Below are 21,531 nucleotides of genomic sequence, written 5' to 3' on the forward strand. Positions count from 1 at the left end.
GATTGATCTGTGTTCAGTTTTTCAAGGCCTATCCCCTGTATCAACTTATAACTAAATCTGAGGGCGGTGCGATGGGGATGTTCCCTTGTTAGTGGTATTGTGTGTTGGTGGCGTTGCCAGTTTACATACTGTGCATGTAACTCACAATAAATGCGTTGGATTCCTCCTGTGATCAGTTTACTTGAAAAACGTTTGTTGTCATCGTAATTTGTGTAACTGTCTCTCCGACTTCCAATTTGACAATTTGTGGAAAAATTGTTTACCTTCTTAGTCCTAGTTTCAAACATTGTCTGATAGAAAATGTAGGCATGAAGGAGTCTGTAAAAGCAATTAATCGCTATTATAGCAAACTTTTGAATCCACTGGACACTTGAATTCTATATATTGATTCTGAGAGTTTTGTTATTTCTCTTGTTATTTACTGTCCCAAAGTCATCCGTGAGAATAAAATTAAAGGCAGTTGGATTAGGTTCCCGATCTATAAACTGTGATTTAATATTCTGCGCTGCTAAATAAATTTTGGAGGTTGTATTCTTTACGTAAAACAGAGTATCGATGTCAGTCCTAGGATTGACGATAAACTTCAGAAATACAATTACGGAAAAGTGACATATCGATTACGGCTACTCACCATCAACAATAGTTGTTACCCATTGTTTAGTATTTGCTATTTTACCGTCGTTACCCTTTAGAGGCCAACCTGATCTTTCCACAGTGCCATTTTTACTTGCTTCTTAATATGTCCTATAACTACAAATTTGTTGAAAATATGAACTGTTAAATACGCTTTCCACAAATTAGAAACTTCCAGTTATTCTTCATATCTTGAAACTTACTACCGTTGACTTTCACTGAAGGAAAGATACGTAATAATAAAATGAAATCAAAGATTAGAATGTCGAAGCATAGTGTGAATGGTTAAAATGAAATGAACTAAAAATCATCTTCTTGTCTAAAACACTTTACTCTTCCAGAGAACTTCGGTACCTCTCAAAATTTTTTCAGCTCTGATGTTTAGCCACATGTGGAAAAATAGCGGGTCTCATGATGCAGCACTGTTTAGCCGTCACAAAATAAAGCCTCAAAAATCAGTAAATAAAACTATTCTTGTACAGTTGCTCCGAATCGCATATACCAACCGCCCTTTGCTGCGACAACTACTCAAAGTCTATTGGGTATTTGATTTTGTTCTGCTTTTTCGGGCCTCCTTACCTCTCCTTCTAGCCCAACCTTTGTTCTGCAATTACGTCTTCATCGGGGAGCTTCTCCTCAACATATTTATTTTGTGCTGAACTGTTTTGTACCCTTCTTGCATACACACGTGTGTCACGTATTTTATAGAGACTGAATGAATATATAAGGTGAGTATTTCTTCTCTTATCAAATTAAATATTACATATCTTGCTGTGAATTAATTTATTTGTCCCCATTCCACTTATTGCGTTTCCTTGAAATTATATAAAACATAAGTCTGTAAAAAAAAAATCGCGTATAGCCTCCTTTGGCTTCCACAACAGCTGGAAGTCTGTTGGGCATTGAGCCCACAACTCGAGCCACAGAACTAGGAGATTCAAGTAACTCATTCCAAGCGTCATGAATTTGCTGATTTGTCGTGCGTTGACAAATGGGTGGTTCTCACTGAAACGGCGTATCTGCTGATCCTGAGCTTGCGTTGTTTTGCGGCGACGGCCATGAGGCCTCCCATTCAAGTTACCACTCTCTTCCTTTCGTCTGATCCACCTGGCTACCGTCGACTTGTGAAGACCCATAGTTCTCGCTATGTCGGCATTTGAAGATCCCTCTGCATGGAGTATTATAGCGCCCTTGTCTGCCTCAGCCAGATGGGCCATTTAGCGTTGACTGAATGATTCGTCGCGGTTAATATTGGCTGCGGAAACAGCGCTGGCAGGAAACAGACTGCCTCCTCCAAGATGGCAGCCGCAACGCAGTGGCCAAGTATGTGTAACACGGAAATCGATGGCATAAAAGACAGATCGCAAGCCCGTGCCCGTGTCATTACATAGTGGAGCAACTTAGAATCTCTAATTTTTCTCAGAAGTGACTGGTCCACTCTTGTCATGTCTTATCCTGATAAATATTACATGAAATGAAATGTTTACGTTTTGCATATGCGGCAGGCCTGAGGCAAGAAACATTTCTGAAATATCTGAGGCAACCTGAAGAACACTTCGTGAATATTATCTGTAGAAGGTTGCCTTATAAGAAGGAAAACGTGTTTATCCCCGCTCGCCGTGTTTCCAGGTGGCGCGGTTTACTCGGAGGCATACATAATTCTCGCCGGTCGTAAGAAGCGACTCGACGAGCGAGGGGAACTCGCCAAATGTCATAGGCTGATTGTCCCGAAACTTTGCTCAGTGAAGGAGAGGACAAAATAAGCGAACATGTGTTTCGGCTTATCTGCAGACACTCGACCGTTTCCGAGAAAACGACGGTCAAAGTTATCAACGCGCTGTTGCTCTAGTGTAGATACCTTCTGCAGCCGAGAACGCAATTGAAGCGGTGGCTACCGTCGTTCCTTCTTAACACTGATTCCCGTGTTCGATACCATATTGGGTTTTTTAATTATTTTATTTTCCTGCCTCTCTATCAGAATTATCTACGAATGTTTTTTTCTAAGTTATGTTGAAATAATGTTGTCATTATTCGCCAATTAACTTTATGTGTAATTAATGAATTAAAAAGTAATAAACGAATGAGACAAGCTGATCTAACATCATCTGGGCTGCCTCATGTATCGTTATAACCAAATATTTTATAAATGTTAATCTACATTCAGATCCGATGATGGCACCTTTAGTGTGTTGAAACCGGTTATCCAGTAAACAATATTTAAGCGATCTTGGCTTCTGAATTATTTCTACAACAGAGTGATCGCCCCACTACGCACTGTGTGTTCCCTTTTTAACTTATTTCTTTACACAGTAAATTAACTGACGAATAACGACAACAGTGTTTCAACATAAATTGGAATAAACATTCGTAGATAATTCAGAGAGTGAGGGGAAAAAAAAGGAAAAACCGGGTTTCGAACTCGCAGCGCAAAGTTCAGAAATCGCTATGGTAGCCGCAGAGCCACCGCTCCAGTTGAATGCTTACCCGCTAAGAGGTGTCTACACTATAGTAACAGCGCATTGAAAACTTTGACCGTCGTTTTCTCAGAAGCGGTAGAGTGTAAGCAGATAAGCCGAGACACGTGTTCGCTTATTTTGTCCCCGCTTTCACTGAGCGAAGTTTCAGCAAGATCGGGGTATTTCCTCGGGAACACAGGAAGAAACCATAGTAATAATGTAATTCAAGGCTCGCAAGAAAAGATTTAAGTGGTCCTTTTTCCCGCACACTGTTAATGAGTGGGACGGTAGAGAAATAACCCTAACCTTCTGCCAGGCACGTAAGTCCGGATTGCCAAGAAATCCTGTTGATGTAGTCATGTAGATGTAACGACGAAATTATGTTTTAATTACGACATGTGACTTTCATTTGATTTAAACATCGAAGTTGTTTGCTGTTTCAAAATGGTTCAAATGCCTCTGAGCACTATGGGACTCAACTGCTGTGGTCATAAGTCCCCTAGAACTTAGAACTACTTAAACCTAACTAACCTAAGGACATCACACACATGCATGCCCCAGGCAGGATTCGAACCAGCGACCGTAGCAGTCGCACGGTTCCGGACTGCGCGCCTAGAACCGCGAGACCACCGCGGCCGGCTTGTTTATTTACTTTTTGTTCAATAGTTTCAGGCATATACAAACACCTAGGCGCGTTAAATTGATATTGAAATAAAGTGTCATGCGTGGACCAATAACAATAAATTCCCACCTACTTGTTATAGTACTGCAGTATCTGCCAGCGTCTTCAGAAGTGGATATCGCATACGAAGTTCCTAGGGTGTTTGTAATGGATACTGCAGACGACTTCGACAAAGTTTGAATGTAGCTTCGTAAAAGTTCCGTGAGCAAACGATCTGAGTTGCTGGCGAATACAGTTTATCCTCACTAGACAGTATATATTATCATTATACAGGTGAGTAGGGTTTCGCCGCGTTGCGGTGGCCGAGCGGTTCCAGGCGCTTCAGTGACGAACCGCACGGCTGCTTCAGTCGCAGGTTGGAATTCTACCTCGGGCATAGATGTCTGTGATGCCCTTAGGCTAGCTAGGTTTAAGTAGTTCTAGGTCTAGGGGCTGATGACCTAAGCAGTTAGGTCGCATAGTTCTTGAAGCCATTTTTTGACCTTTCGCGTAAATTTTCTTTACATAAACCGTCGTATCTTTTGATTGCGTTGACATAGAAGCTCACTTTTTTACACCAGCAAGGGACCGGTTACAGCAAGAAGTGCGATACATTTCCGCTTATTATGTCCACCCGTTCTGGAGGTAAACGGGTTTTAAGGGTTGGGTAGACCGATAGACGGTCAAGAAAGTGAGACTAGTAGGGTTCCGTTTTTACCGGTTTAGGTGACGAAATCCTAACAACGAAAACACTGAAGATGAGGGCCGCATAAATAACACCCGCTACTCTTTATTCGAAATGTTCTAGTTGCTGTCGATACATAAACATATTAGTCGTAGCTACGTTTTCGATCCAAATCACGTTTACAGGAATGCAAATAGAATGTATTTGTCTATACACGTGGTAATTCACATCCCAGTATTAATGCCACCGCGTTTTAGAAGTACGAACATTCTCATTGCTAGCTAGCTTAAGAAACACTTCTGCTAATGAACGTTTTCTGGCTGTGGCGAGTCTAGTGGAGAATTCGAAACAATGCAGAATACGTTTGGCAGCTATGTAGCCGTTTATTTCCTGGGGTGGTGCAGAATTATCCTACAAAATTTACTCTCTAATAACAGTAATTTGTTATTTCGATAAACATCCCGAATGATTGTCACATAAGCGGTGACATAAAGGAAGAAAATTCATGTTTTTGAGTCCAGAAAGCTCTATGCAACAGAAACTGCAGATTTTCATTTCGAAATTGCCTGCTTGTTCATGTCTGGGGTAATAATAGAGGGCTGTTTGCCTAGGTTGTCTGCTAGCATAGTGAAAGGAAGGTCTGGTTTGTTTTCGGTTCTAATCTCTATGGAGGCAGGTAGAATATCAGTAAAGCAATTTTAAGAAATTCTCGCGCACCCAATACGTTTTATCGCTACCTTTATTCTGTACTGGCGCCCTGTGCATGTCAATATGACACTCTTGTAGAATTTCATACATGTTACTGCCTACTTTTTCCGCTTCTGTCAATAATGGAATTGACTTAAGCGTGGCACTGAATGATTTTTAACTGAATTTCGTTATGAATCTTCACGCATTGCTAAATTTTCACACTTTCATGGTAGGTCAGCAACGGTAATCCAGTATGACTGGTCTGAACGTTGACACAGACCGTTTCGCGGCCGAATGCGGATAATATTTTGCTACTTCGTAACGATCTGGGGTTCTTTGTCTTACTGAAACAGTTAAGTCATCTCGATAAGTTGAAATTCATTTTTATTTGTCCAGTTCATACCAATTAGCGTTTGTTCTTTCAGTTCTGTCTTATATTTACGTGTTGTATTTAACACACTAATCAGCATTAATATAGTCTTACAAATTATGGAATACAGTCTAAAAAAGTTCAGATAGTTTGTCAATTTCACGCCTGCGCATAGTATGTTGGTAGCACTTCGTCGCCTTGCCTGTTATGCTGTGTAGCAGACTTTAAAGCCGTGCGGATCAGCATAACGAAAAGGCGAGGGGTCTCGCTCGTTTTGTCCACGACTGTACATTTTGGTATAAGTGACACTATTACTTGTCCTTCCTCATGATGGTTTCTCGATGATTGATGTATACTACTTGTTCGCACCTTACATTTGCATGGCATTTTAATTATTAAGTAACGGCAGTTTCGTACTGTGATTATTTTTTATATATTTGACTCCTTGGTATTAACGTTATTATTGTTTATATATTGACTCCTTGGTATTAACGTTTGTTACATAAATTACGAACGTTGTACTTTTGACTTCCCACGCCAGATGGTGGGTGTTACGTTTTTAAGAAAGACCTGTGTTGCGCCTCTTTTTATGTTGTCATTTATTATTTTTTGGCATTATCTTTTGCTTTTTATATGTTCTGCACTCTAACAACTTATCATCGATCTATTTTATGTTTTATAGTTTATAAAAAACAATATGCCAATGTACTTTAGATATTCTCCTGCGTCTGCTATGTGTTGTAAGTACATTTTAAATTTGAATTACTACACCATTCACAAAAGTACAAGAGTTATTTAGTGTCAATAATTCGCAAAACCAATAATACTATGTCTTCACGTGACACATGTCACATAGAGGGCGTGTCAAGCCCCGTCACACCGAGGTCTGCTGAACAAGTGCAGGTAAACAGCGACCTCAGTCTATGTGATTGCCGTAAGCTTAGTGACAACAGTGCATCCCAATTTAAGTTATACAATATAGGTTTGTTTCTAACAAGTGTTATGTTCATATGCAGATGTAATTGTGATTTTCTATGTTGTACTCTCAGATCGTAATGTGAAAAATTTTTTAACTTCTAGCACTGAAGATGGTCACTCAGTGACAGAAAATCGATTTTGCAATAGTAAAAAATATACGACCAATGCTGTATCTTTTTTCAAATAAAGAAATGTCTTCAACATTTGGTTACACTCAGATAATTTACAGTAAATATAAGTAATATTTAGTTCATAAATACATAAGCTAGCATTCTTGTGCAAGTGTCCTCATGATAAATGATAACAGATTGTCCTTAAATATTATAGACACAAATATTTATGCCATCTTGACACAGGCGTCTTTTGGATCTCTTTTCAGTTGTGATGTCCACTAACACATGCGACTGACCACTTTCAAATAGCATAGTTTTTTAATAGCTCTTGCAGTCAACATTTAATTAAAGTTAAAACGGGCAAAACACTAAGCTGCTCGTTAAATAAATACAGAAATATGACAATATTTGAGTTATTCATGCTGTGTGCATTGCCTAAGTAACTATGGAGGATGCGATGTTCTGACAAACTTTTGCGTAATGAAAAGATGTAAAAAAAGTAATATACCAAGAAATAAAATAGATTCAGATGTGTAGCTTTCAGCGATGATAGCTGTACTGCAACGCTATCAACTGTTTATTCATTGTGAAATAATAGCTTCTGTAATTTTAAGGATATTGAAATATTGTTTTGTCATTGGAAGTGCCTCGTTTTTCTGACATCATAGATGTATTCAGATTTGCACTAATGTTTGACTGTGAGTTATTATCGAATCTGAGACAGCTGTAATGTAGTCATGTATGAGATTCTCTGACACTCACCATTTCTTGGAGCATCTCCTGCACAAAAGCCATGCGCGTAACAGCTGTCCAAATTCCCAGCTTTGGGATTTTCCCCATTTCCGGCTATGCTGCTGGTCTTTGTACCTGGTCACGCTCGGTCACAGCCGGAAGCTGGAACTGCAGCAGCGCATTCTGAGACCGCTAGCGTTCAACCGTACCACTAATTCAACCTACCTCGTACCAGTACTGGGCGGCCGATTAGTTGAGGAGTCAGTTAAGAGATGTTGATATCCGATTTTTTTTTTTCCTTTATTGATTTTCGATTCCCCCCAAAGGGGGCAGGGTAGTAGCAGCTTAATACGCCGCTCTTCAGCCTACAGAATTGTTAAAACGTAAGAAGAAGATAATAAACAATAAAAGTAGGCGATAAAACAGTGACTTAAATTGTAAAACGGTGGAAAAATGTGGAAAGTTAAAACATAAAACAAAAGGGTTGGCGATGCTAATAATATACACAGGAAGCAGTCAGGTAAAATAGTAGACAGACAATTAAGAAATGCAGCGACAGACTGGTTTCTGTTCGCAAGAGATATAAAAATCACACCCAGCGACAGTATGAATTCAGTTTGCAACACTTCGGAAAAGAGGCACAACACTCAACAGCCATAGGAAACACTGCACTAAAAAGTCGGCATGAAGATGACACACCACAGCCAAGGGCTGATGGGGGGGGGGGGGCACTGGACAGATGAGGGGAAAAAAGGGGGGAGGAGAGGAAAAACGACAGAGGGGGGGGGACCGACAGGGGGGAGAGGACTCAGAAGGGGGGCAGGGCAAAATGCGAGAGGGAGTGGGGAAAGGCAGAGGAGGGGAATGCAAAAGGACTTGGAGGCAGAGAAGGGAGGCAGAGATAGGGTAGGCGGGGAAAAAACAGAATGGAAGGGGGGAGAGGGAGACTGGGAAAAGGACAGAGGAGAGAAGGAGTGAGAATCAGAGTTGATAGGAGGGATAAATGGAGGGAGAGAGGGCATCATCCGGGAGGGGGAGTCGACAGGAACCACCTTGGGAAAGGAGATGAAGGTTGTAGAGATGGAGGGTATGGGGGAAACAACGGTGAAGGTGTGGCAGAAGGTGGGGGTTGGAGAGGAGAGAAGGAACCAGGGGATGAGGGCGATCAAGGCGGCGGGAGGTGTAGAGTACACGGATATGTTCGAGGAATAGGAACAGATGGGGGAAAGGAATCAGGTCGTAGAGGATCCGTGTGTGGGACAGGAAGCTTATACAGAAGGTGAGATGGAGGGCATGGTGCTCGAGGATCTGGAGGGACTTAAAGAATTTGGGGGAGGGGGGGGGGGGAGCCAGATATTCAGGTGGGACTGGCTTAACAGAGGATGGGACGGATTAAGGATTTGTAGGTGTGGAGGATGGTAGACGTGATATCCAATTCGAATTTGGAATTTATTAAGTTAACGAATTAATAAAGCAAACGAGAGTAAAACGGCTAGTAATCCCCGACAGATGAAGACTAACAAAACGAGTACGGACCTAGAAACCGCAATGAAAATGATATACAGGAAGACAATGGAACAGACATCTGAACTGAAACAGTAATAGGCGGGAAGCCTACTGATGAGGTTAAGATAATGACGAAGAAGTCTACTGTGTAAATGGTCAACATTCAGAATGATTTTAGTTTTAATTGCTGCACAAGTATAAAGATACACACTGCAACAGCTGTCACAGCTATAATTTGTAGAACACCTCACTGGCTCTTTGTCAAAAGATGACGAGAAGTAAATTGTTAAACGTTGCTTCAAAAGGGCACTGCCACTCTTCTTATACCCTGGGATTTCATCATATCAGAAATTACGATAGGAGGGACCGGTTTGCATGAGCTTAGATACTTCCCTTAATGGCAATTAAAATCGCAGTCTATCTGATTTTGTAACTTATTGGTTCATCTCACTATACGACTCTTTGTATTTCTCTAGTAAATTTTAATACATAAGTTATCAGACACCAGTTACTCGTAATATAATAACATGTCCAAGTTCATATTCCTCTGGCTTCGGAATTTTCTTATGAGACTTGCATCGTTTTATTAATTATTTTGAGCATGTTGCATTCCTAATTTAATATCATATTATCACTTTTCATTGCAAAATTAGTCGAAATTACAAAATTTGCGTTATTGGGAAACATTGTTTGCATGTTCTATTTGGTCCACATTGTAATATTGTGCCATTAAGAAAGTGTTGTGATATCTGCTTTCTCTAGAATATTCTGTACGGTTTAATTTGTGCGTAATATTTACTGGTACTCGCGTTTCTTATATCAACTTTTTTCAGATCACTTTAGCTCTGATGAGGTAGCCGATCCTTAACAAAGGTTTATTTGGTCTTATTTAATAAATTTACTGTATTGCGTTTCAGTGTCGAGTGTAAACTAATATCGAAAATTGTAAATCGAATCTGAGTCGTTGTGAGTGTTTATCAGAGAAAAACCTCTTCCTCGAACGTCAGGTATCAGTACTGGAAGTTACAGGAACTAAAGAAAGACAGTGGCGAAGAGAATTGATAAAACTACAGCATGAAGCAGAGGTAAATCTGATCTGATTTCTCGTTATCATCTATCATCATGAGGGGATGCAGGTGGTGCGCAGCTGTCAGCGTATCTTTGATTACTACCACAGGTCCCATGCAAGCGTAGGAGTATGTCCCCCACAGGATAAACTGCGCCCACCAACATGCGTCAGAGGCGCGCTGCACGTTTCGAGCCGCCGTTCACCTCGATGACGGCATTTGTGGAGACGACCATTGACCTAGTGCGGCAAAAATGTGATTCACCCGAAGAGCCGACACGTTTCCATTGATCGACGGTCGAATCCCGATGGTCCCGTGCCCACTGCAATCGTAACTGACGATGTTGGTGTGTCAACATGTGAACATGAAAGAGTGGTCTGCTGCGGAGCTCCGTCTTCAACAACGTACTATGAACGGTGTGCTCCGAAACACTTGTGCGTGCACTAGCATCGTGTTCTTTCAGCAGAGATGACACAGAACACCATGTATCCTGCTTTGCAGAGCAGACGAGCCTCTGAACCCGCTTTCTGTGAACAATCGTGGACGTCCAACCATTTAGCGCTTAGTGGCATTTTCACTGTCCTTCTACCTCTTCCCGAAGATGCTCACGACAGTAGCACGTGGACATTCAACCAGCTTTGCCGTTTCCGGGATACTCGTTCACAGGCTCTGCGTAATAACAATCTGTGCTTTCAGTACAATGAAAAACCAGCCAAACTTGCAAATTTCGCTTTTTATTATATAATAATAATAACGTGAAATTTGCAACTTTGGCTGGTTTTTCGTTGTACTCATTAACAGAAATTACTGGCCTACAATTATTCCATCATGCTGGCAATTCGTAATCTGTCCTTTGTCAAAGTCATTTATCTCAAGGGATTTCCCCATTTGCAACTCATATCTTAGCTAGGGCGATCCTCTGTCCGTGTCTGCTCCGCTTACATACATTTGTTCCGCGTCACGCGCCCGCACCCTCCACCAGGCGGCATCCAACGTCGCAGTGGGCAGTGGTCGTAATGTTTTGGCTTATCAGTGTACGTCTGTGTCTGAATACTGATTTATCTACACGTATGGCTGTAATACCCAAATGTGGTTCTTGTATAGTGATCTCATATTCTGTCAAGCTGGTATTCATAGACCTGCACAAAAATTCAATTCCTTCTTCGCAGTTTTTGAAACAGCTCTTCCAGGACATACAAGAGAACATTTTATTGATATGTTAGATACATACTCATTAATACGGATTGAATTGGGAATACCTCAAATGTGTAACCAACGGCGACCTATCATTTCTTATTGTGTTAGCAGCAGGATTTTTATGGCATGCTACCTGTGCGTATCTTGTGAACATTTTCGTCCTGGTTAGTTGTTTATGTAAAATTTTCTTTAATTCGGAATCTCTCCTTTATTAAGCCTATGTAAGTTCGTACCAGGGTACGACTTAAACTAATGTACATTCTGCATTGTCAGAACGGACTGTAGTGTAACATTTCCCGTGTTGAGATGACTGTGTGAGCACACTCTAAAAGCCAATAAATTTAAAAAGAAAAACTTAATAGCTTCTGTGTGTATTTGGATGGGTTATATTCTAACATCTGCATCTCTGCAACGAACAAAAATTGATCATGTTATGTGGTAAGTTTTATTATACTAGAACAAGCCTGCACTCATTTCTCAACCGCTGCCTCGCGCCGCATTGGTTAGTCGCAATATTTTTAGCGTCATGTAATATTCCGTACATATAATACCTAGAGACTAAAAAATTATCACCAAATCGTTTCTTGGACTAGCCTAATTCGCGAGAAACCGCCTATCATTATACTTGATCATTCACATAATAATTAAAAAAAGTATTGCATGTACTTTACGTGTTAGCTTTCTCGCATCTAGGAAAAAAAATCAAATGTAGGGGTGTCGTGAAATTTGAAAAACATTTTCGTGTACCACAAAGGAAAAATGGTTGAGAAACACGTGTCTACACAACCATCTCCTAAAATATTTCCTAGTCCTCCTGATGAACGCTGCATATTCAGACAGCAGATAATTCGACCAGGGTAATGAAGTTTTATACGTGACTGCAAACTCGGACTGTGACTGCATATGGGTGTGTGTCTGTGTTTCAGGGGGACCTGGTGCAGCTGAAGGAGCTGCCCGTGCAGGGGACGTTTGAGCTGAAGAGCAAAGCCATGGACGTGCTCATGACGGTGAGTAGCGCCGCCTTTTACCCTCATATCCGTAATGTTCGCCTCAATACTAAAAAGAAATGTCTCCTATTCTGACAGGCGTTACTAATGGTAAGAGCTAGAAATACGAATACTATAAACATATACAAAAAATAGACGTTGAGGTATGGACCATTTTACTTGTCTCAAGAACTAGCAGCATCGAATGGTGCAGGCTGTCTTCTTGTCGAGATCCATTATTCAGTTTTACTGATTTTATTTGCCTCTGTGCGTAGTCCTATGGCTCTGACGCTATTATCAGACATAGTATCTACAGCTGTTTCTCTCATCTGCCATTTCGCACGTTCAGTTTTGAAACTGTACTCGGACTAGACTGCTTAAATGTCTATGCGCACTGCAATTAGACTAATATTGTCTTCGTGGTCACTACAGGAGTGATGCATAAGGTGGTGTAATATATTCCTGGGTTCTGCGCTTAATACTGGTTATGTACTAGCCTACATACCTAACAGCCATAGACGGTCAAAAGCACTATCAGGGAGGACATTGAAACACTGAGGCAAAGTAACCATAAGAAGAGAGAGGATGGCCTCATAGAATATCTAATGAAAAGTATCCAGCCACATACACTATGTGATCAAAAGTATCCGGACACTTGACTGAAAATGACTTACAAGTTCGTGGCGCCCTCCACCGGTTATGCTGGAATTCACTATGTTGTTGGCCCACCCTTAGCCTTGATGACAGATTCCACTCTCGCAGGCATACGTTCAATCAGGTGCTGGAAGGTTTCTTGGGGAATGGCAGCCCATTCTTCACGAAGTGCTGCGCTGAGGAGAGGTATCGATGTCGGTCGGCGAGGCCTGGCACGAATTCGGCGTTCCAAAACATCCCAAAGGTGCTCTGTAGGATTCAGGTCAGGACTCTGTGCGGGCCAGTCAATTAAAGGGATGCCATTGTCGTGTAACCACTCCGCCACAGGCCGTGCATTATGAATAGGTGCTCGATCGTATTGAAAGATGCAGTTGCCATTCCCGAATTGCTCTTCAACAGTGCGAAGCAAGAAGGTGCTTAAAACATCAATGTAGGCCTGCGCTGTGATACTGCCACGGAAACAACAAGGGATGCAAGACCCCCCCTCCTCCCCCCCCTCCCCATGAAAAACACGACCACATTATAACACACCGCCACCGAATTTTGCTGCTGGCACTACACACGATGGCAGATGACGTTCACCACCATCGGATCGATACATTGTCTACCGCCATACGTCACTCCACACAACGTTTTCCCACTGTTCAATAGTCCAATGTTTACTCTCCTTACACCAAGCGAGGCGTCGTTTGGCATTTACTGGCGTGATGTGTGGCTTCCGGGCAGCCGCTAACAAAAGAAATCCATGTTTTCTCACCTGCCGCCTAACTGTCATAGTACTTGCAGTGGATCCTGGTGCAGTTTGGAATTCCTGTGTGATGGTCTGGACAGATGTCTGCCTATTAGACATTACGACCCTCTTCAAATGTCGGCGGTCTCTTTCAGTCAAGAGACGAGGTCGGCCTGTACGCTTTTGTGCTGTATGTGTCCCTTCACGTTTCCAGTTCACTATCACATCGAAAACAATGCACCTAGGGATGTTTAGGAGTGTGGAAATCTTACTTACAGACGTATGACACAAGTGACCATGTTCGAAGTCCGTGAATTCCGCGGAGCGCCCCATTCAGCTCTCACACGATGTCTAATGATTACTGCGGTCGCTGATACGGAGTACCTGGCAGTAGGTGGCAGCACAATGCACCTAATATGAAAAACGTATTTTTTTGGGGGTGTCCGGATACTTTAGATCACATAGTGTATTAATGGCAGACAGTGCATGTACACCGTTCGCCTTTATAACGACTTGAACACTGCGGGACACATCTTCAGTGAGTTGTCCAAATATCTGTGGTGGAATGACAGTCCATCCTCCCTTAAGAGCCGGGATGAGAGGAGGTAGTGATGTTGGACGCTGGGGTCTGGAGTGAACTCCACATTCTAGTTTATCGCAAATGCGCTTAACTGTGTTGAAGTCGGGTCTCTTGGCAAGTCAGCTCCACAGACCATTGCCTCTCAGATGCTACTTTATGGTAGGGTGCATTATAATCCCGATCCAAACATTCGTCGTATCCGATCAGTACACAATGTTGTCCAATGCGTTCATATTCTTTCACATTTAGCGTTTCCTTAAGGTCATTAAGAAGGCCACAATCCCAACCACGAAAAACATCCTCATAGTATAACATCAAATACCCCATACTTCGTGCTGGCACTTCACGTGATGGCGTGATTCGCCACTCCAAATTACTCGTTTCCAGTCATCCTCTGTGCAGTGGCATTGCTCTTTATGCTACCTCAACCGTCGATTACTATTGGCTACAGATATATGTGGCATATGAGGAGCTGCTCCCCATTCTTTTTGACTCCATAACCTTCGTCACTGTGCTAGCTCGAACGCTAGTGGCACCTTGAATGTCACAAGTGAATCCTTCCGCTCATTTCATGTGATTTCTTACAAACACCTCCTGCGTTGAAACTTTCCTGGCAGATTAAAACTGTGTGCGGACCGAGACTCGAACTCGGGACCTTTACCTTTCGCGGGCAAGTGCTCTACCATCTGAGCTACCCAAGCACGACTCACGCCCCGTCGTCACAGCTTCACTTATGCCAGTACCTCGTCTCCTACTTTCCAAACTTCACAGAAGCTCTTCTGCGAAACTTGCAGAACTAGCACTTCTGGAAGAAAGGATATTGCGGATACATGGCTTAGCCAGAGCCTGGGGCATGTTTCCAGAATGAGATTTTCACTCTGCACCGGAGTGTGCGCTGATATGAAACTTTCCTGGCAGATTAAAACTGTGTGCGGACCGAGACTCGAACTCGGGACCTTTGCCTTTCGCGGGCAAGTGCTCTACCATCTGAGGTCCGCAGAACAGCTTCTGTGAGGTTTGGAAAGTAGGAGACGAGGTCCTGCGAAAGTAAAGCTGTGAGGACGGGGCGTGATTCGTGCTTGGGTAGCTCAGATGGTACAGCACCTGCCCGCGAAAGGCAAAGGTCCTGAGTTCGAGTCTCAGTCCGGCACACAGTTTTAATCTGTCGGGAAAGTTTCGTATCAGCGCACACTCCACTGCAGAGTGAAAATGTCATCCTACTTCCTGCATTACCAACGGTTTCTGTCCATTAGTACATGATGTCCGCCTTGTCTTGCTTCAGTAGTTGTTCTTCCTTCGCATTTCCGTTTGACAGTCATGAGACCAACAGTCCACGTGGGCAGCTTCAGAAGGTTTGAAATGACCATGGTGGATTTGTTACTTTGGTGACATCCAGTGACTAGTCCACATTCGATGTCACTGAGTTCTCCTGAGTGGCCCATTGTCCTGTTACTTCTTCTCACACCTCTCCGCTTCGTTTTATAATGGGGCTCCGCCTCCCATGACATTAGGTGGTCAATCCCACATCACATAGGGGTATCCGTATACTTTTCATTAACACCGTCGTGGTCTCCAGATAGCTGTGAAACCCAACAAACCACACAAACAATATGGGACTCTGTCATTTTTGAATTGCCTCCGGGTCCACCAATATAGCAAGGCCATACTTGCATATGGCTGCCTATCCTATGAGGCATAGGTCTATCTTTGCTACAATATCTGAGAAATTTAAAACATAAATCTGAATTTCATTGACATTTCGTGATACATCATTAAATTCAGTGGTCCCTTAGGTTAACTGACATGTTTCTAATAAAACAAACAAAAAACACACACATACATACAAATGCAAACATTAGCTGAGAGAAACTCTCACTGTGCAACCCATATCCTACATGATGAAATGAATAGTCCACACCCCATTCGCCGATAACAGCCAATCATGGCTCATATTGATTGCAGCAATAGACAGAAGTAGATCCTCACTCCTATCACAGTGAGCCAGGCTAGTAAACGTTCGCACTCTTCCCGCTGTAGCAAACTACTCATATCCACAGTTTTTCTTTTTAAATTGTGATATAACGTCATCTCTAGTAAAGGGGTTATGATGCAATGTCAGTGGATCTTCGACACAGTTCACAAGTAAAGCCAGAAGATGGTCAAAGCAACTGCGTCTGAAACGTTGGTTTAATTCAGTGACAACACGTTTTTGTTAGGTCACTTTCTTCTATGCGTATCTTTTTCGCAAAGATTTTGCAGTTGATTTTAAACTAACTTCCTGATGGACTAGGATTTCAGATTTTAAACATAGATAAGAAGTAAATGCCACTACAATATTAACTTGCTTTCATGTCGGTCCGTTCGGTACAGGTGGGGTTGGAGTGAAAGAAGTTGGTAATGTCTGACATCTTGGCTGCTCTGCAGGACCAGTGTGTTGTGCTGGCAATACTGGAATACGTACAAGGCAGTAAGCAAGCAGTCGGACAGTACAGGACTGAGGGAGGGGAGAAGAGAAGATTGACAGAGAGAGGGGAGGAAGGAGATGTGTGCAATAAACGTGACATTTGCGCACATGGATGAAGCTACGATTAAAAAGCATATATACATATATACAGGGTGTTTCAGAAGTGGTTGTCAATATTCAGGGATATGACAGGATGATCATTCGAAACAGAAAAGTCAAGTAAACATGGGCTCTGAAACCCATCCCTTAAGAGCTATGGGCAATTCTTGATATTTTATATTGTGAAATCGATCTCTTCTACTGCAAGCTCTATGCTTTCCATATTTTGGAAAGTGGTAGTAGGGACCAAAACAAGAGAAAAGCATCCAGTGAACATGTGCTGTAAAATGCTTACCTTAAGAGCTGTCAGCACTTGTTCATCTTCGCGAGTTTGAAACACAACTCTTCTAATGAACAAGTGCTCATAATTTTTGAGGTATGCATTTTAGAGCACATGTTTACTGGACACTTATTTTTTGTTTTAGTCCATACTGCCACTTCCCAGAATATGGAAAGCAAAGAACTTGCAGTAGAAGAGATTTGTTTCACAGTATCGAAGATAAAGAATTACACATAGCTCTTAAAGTAAACGTTTTAGGCTCCACGTTTCCTTGACTTTTTTGTTTCGAATGATCATTCCTGTCACACCCCTGAATATTGACCTTCACTTTTGAAACACTCTGTATTTATGATGAAGAAAAATTCTCGAAGTCTGGCGTCGGTACGCGATTTCTCACATACTGGCAATACGGAAATGCCTCTCACAAAATTTCGTCGTGCGCCTATTTCAGGCAGAAAATGGACGTTAAAGACTGGTAATCTGGGAACACTGTAATCACACGTACGGTAAGTACCTCTGTCAGCAGACTGAGGAGTGTTGGTGCAGAGAATAGTGTTTTGGGTTAGCATACAGGAGGTCGAGGGTTCGATTCTGGGTCGTGGATTATTTGTTTTTATTTGCTAAAAACAGTCTGCGTGGTACAGTATCTGACGTCTTAATCGCTATACAGCGGTTACGATGGGTCTTTTACAGAACATTTGCAATTACGTACTACGAACACAGAAATGGAAGTACATTTATTGTCAGCGTTTAAAGAAGCCTTTTACACGTCGTGGATGCGAATTGTTTCGTGCCACAGCAACTACTAGATTCCAAACATGTTTTCTGTATACCCTCTCCCAATGGTCCCATCTAAATTGTTTGCAAAGCTCGCTGCTAGCACTAGTGGTGACGTAAGCCCTAATAGTTTGCAATGCATCTGAACGTGGCAAGAATAATAGTAGTTGGTATTGATCGATGGGACCATTGGGGGAGGGTACACACAAAACAAATTTGGAATCTAGTAGATGCAATGATGCAAAATAATTCGCGTTCACGACGTGCCAAAGGTTTCTTTAAAAGCTGACTAATGGTTCAAATGGTTCTGAGCACTATGGGACTCAACTGCTGAGGTCATTAGTCCCCTAGAACTTAGAACTAGTTAAACCTAACTAACCTAAGGACATCACAAACATCCATGCCCGAGGCAGGATTCGAACCTGCGACCGTAGCGGTCCTGCGGTTCCAGACTGCAGCGCCTTTAACCGCACGGCCACTTCGGCCGGCAGCTGACTAATGGAAACGATTGTATTTCCATTATCTGTGTTCGTAATACGTAACTGCAAATGTTTTTTAGAAGACCCACTGTAATCGCTGCATGACAATTAAGACGCCAGATGTCGTACCATGCAGACTACTTTTAGCAAATACAAACAAGTAATCCATGACCCAGAACAGAACTCTCGACCTCCTGCGTGCCAACCCAAAATACTATCCACTGCACCAAGAGCACAGCACTGCTCTATCTCCTGACAGAGGTAGTTATCGAACATGCGATTTAAGTGTTGCCAGATTGCCAATGTTTAAAGTCCATTTACTGCCAGAAATATGCGATGCACTGGTTCAGACCACACGGCTTTTACGTGTAAAGTTGTCATTTCATCTACCCAATCCCATGTGTGTGGGCAAAGGGTGCCTTTGGCAACAATAAATGTGTGGTAGAATTAACTCGTAAGCGACCTGGGCGGTGACGTATCAAACGCTGCAGGAGTAACCCTGCTAACACAAGTACTATGGGTGGGGAGTGGGGGGGGGGGGGGGGGGGGGGGGGGGGGAATGGAGCCACATTGGTCTCTGGCTGCCAGTGCTACCCCGATGGTGTTGGCCTCATAATGGTAGTGCCATTTCGCTAGATGGGCGTTTGTGGGACGTCGTTATCCGTGGATGTGGCACATGCTACCTTAAATCTAGGGGCGGGGGGGAGGGGGTGCTCTTTGGCCTTAATCTCCCCTGCCCTCACGCTAGGGTGGGTAATGACGTGTCGGATCTGATCTTGGGTCCGGGTGGGCACTGGCCTGTAGCTAGTATCCGACTAGTCCTCTCGGTACTTCTGTGAGGGGTGCCACAGCAGGACGTGGTAAAGACGCCTTAAGCCGGCGCGTGTTGGTGGATCCCGTCCTCCAGGGATATCTGGAGAGGATTTGGAGGGTGTAGCAGGGTATAAGGGCAGGAATTTGTATATGCTATATCTTAATATGTACAGACATCAGTATGCTTGTTGTTTTTTCTCTGTGTCGAGCAGTCTTCCCACAAACACGTCACATAATTTACTACCTGATGTTTTTTGCGTGGTACTAACTACACCATCAAGTAAACTACGTCCTTCAGTATAGGCTAACTATTTTGCGTGCACACCTCAACACCTGAACTGCTGCCGGCCGGAGTGGCCGTGCGGTTCTAGGCGCTACAGTCTGGAACCGCGAGACCTCTACGGTCGCAGGTTCGAATCCTGCCTCGGGCATGGATGTGTGTGATGTTCTGAGGTTTGTTAGGTTTAAGTAGTTCTAAGTTCTAGGGGACTGATGACCTCAGAAGTTAAATCCCATAGTGCTCAGAGCCATTTAGCCAACCTGAACTGCTGCCTGGGAGAAAATAAACATTGCTCTGGCCACATGCTCCTACCCCCATTAACATTTTGGATTGACCCTTGTAATTAAAACGGCAGATGGACTAGGCCGTGGACATTGAAGATATGGTAATGGAATTTGAAGGCTGTAAGAACACGGACAAGAAATCAGTCACCAGGCGCGAGACAGCACTATAATACGACGTAACGCCGCCCCTGGGCTTCAGTTATTCCTTATCCAGCTGCAGATACCCATTGAAGAATATATCCTTTGATTGCTATGTTTCATCTTCTGTTCCAACTAATCACCAACTTCTTATGGGCCCTGTGAAGATGGTTGTCCCCGTCTTAGAGGGCGGGAGTTTCCACAACATACTCACCATAAGGATGTAAAAGCAAAGGAAATGCTTGGGCTCCGCAAATATTGAACTAATATTTTGGTTCATAATCACGGTAACCTGGATGAGAGCGCCCTAGTCATGGTACGAGAAACACCCCCAAAACATCACAGAACCATTGTCTGCTGAATTACATCCTCCACACACACACACACACACACACACACACACACACACACTGTGAGCTAAATGCCTCATTGGCCCTCGTTGCACTCAGCGCCTGGCGTATCCCGCCAGTCGAAAAAAAATTCGAGACTGGATCGATAAAAAAAATAGAGAAAAGTTAAGATAGTGATTTTAATTATTCAGGTGGTGTTAAATACTCTTCCCCGCTTGAGTACAACGCACAGCACGTTCATACAACCACGAGAAACTGCCAGGAAACATCTTCCATGAGATGTTATTTTACTCACACGTCACATTGTCTTGCACGTCGGTTGTGTCGTCAAAACGTGGAGCCTTTAAGTGAATTTTTGCTCTCTGTCGTTTTGTTGTAGGTTCATATTGATAACACCAAGCCTCGTCAACCGTCATTTTCTTTTTTTCCTTTTTTTTTTTTTTGTTTCAGACAACAATTGTCAGAGCTTTATATTTCAATTAAGTAGTTGTATTTGTTTGGAAATCAAGGCCGTGGGACTTTCACTACAAATTAAATTGTTACATCTGTTTGATATGCGCTGGAGGCAAAAAGATGTACCACGAAATTAGAAGAAAGTAAAAATAATAGCCCGCATCTCGTGGTCGTGCGGTAGCGTTCTTGCTTCCCACGCCCGGGTTCCCGGGTTCGATTCCCGGCGGGGTCAGGGATTTTCTCTGCCTCGTGATGGCTGGGTGTTGTGTGATGTCCTTAGGTTAGTTAGGTTTAAGTAGTTCTAAGTTCTAGGGGACTGATGACCATAGATGTTAAGTCCCATAGTGCTCAGAGCCATTTGAACCATTTTAAAAATAATATCCATACATTGTAAGGAGAAAAAAATGTGTGAAAACTACAGACGGATAAGTTTACTTGACACAGCATATAAACCTTATGCAAGAATTTTGAACACAAGGCTAAAACAATAGTAGAATGTTTGCTACTGGAGGAACAGGTCTGATTAAGAAAGGGACGATCAACGACTGACGTAATATTTGTTTTACAACAGCTCATGGAAATGCAGACACGGTATAACAAAGAGACACATATTGTTTTCATAGATTTTAAGAAAGCTTTTGATAATGATGTCAGAGAAACGTTTGCAGAATAGTGGTCCACAGAGGTTACCTTTTAGATCTTATATTAGCTATCAAAAGTCTGTATAAATGAACATCAGCAGTCTTAGGTATAGAAGGCATATATATAGAGCCGATACAGATAAATAAAGGAGTTAGACAAGGCTATAGTTTATTCCCTATGCTGTTTAGTACTTGGACTGGCGATGAAGTCTGAAGATAGAATTCTAGGATAAAACACTGGGATACAGCTAAACATTAAGGTAAAGCTACAGTCACTCATATAGGCCTACGCTGATGACCTTACATTGACCTTTAAAAGGGAAGAAGATTTACAAAAAGGAATTTATGAACTAAATAGAATATGTGTAGAATATAATACTGGCATTTTGTAGACAGTATTTAGTGAGAACTAAGGTAATAGATGATGAAAAACAA

General features: G+C 42.5%; 1 protein-coding gene across 1 annotated transcript in view; it reads left to right on the forward strand.

The window, feature by feature from the left end:
• Window positions 1-21,531, forward strand: part of LOC126235320 (retinal guanylyl cyclase 2) — a 456,575-nt gene that overhangs the window by 163,586 nt on the left and 271,458 nt on the right. The window contains exon 4 of the mRNA XM_049944043.1: window positions 12,015-12,095. Within this exon, the coding sequence (XP_049800000.1) occupies window positions 12,015-12,095 (81 nt within the window). The remainder of the gene's footprint in view (window positions 1-12,014; window positions 12,096-21,531) is intronic.

Source organism: Schistocerca nitens, chromosome 2, assembly GCF_023898315.1.
Source record: "Schistocerca nitens isolate TAMUIC-IGC-003100 chromosome 2, iqSchNite1.1, whole genome shotgun sequence".
NCBI lineage: Eukaryota > Metazoa > Arthropoda > Insecta > Orthoptera > Acrididae > Schistocerca > Schistocerca nitens.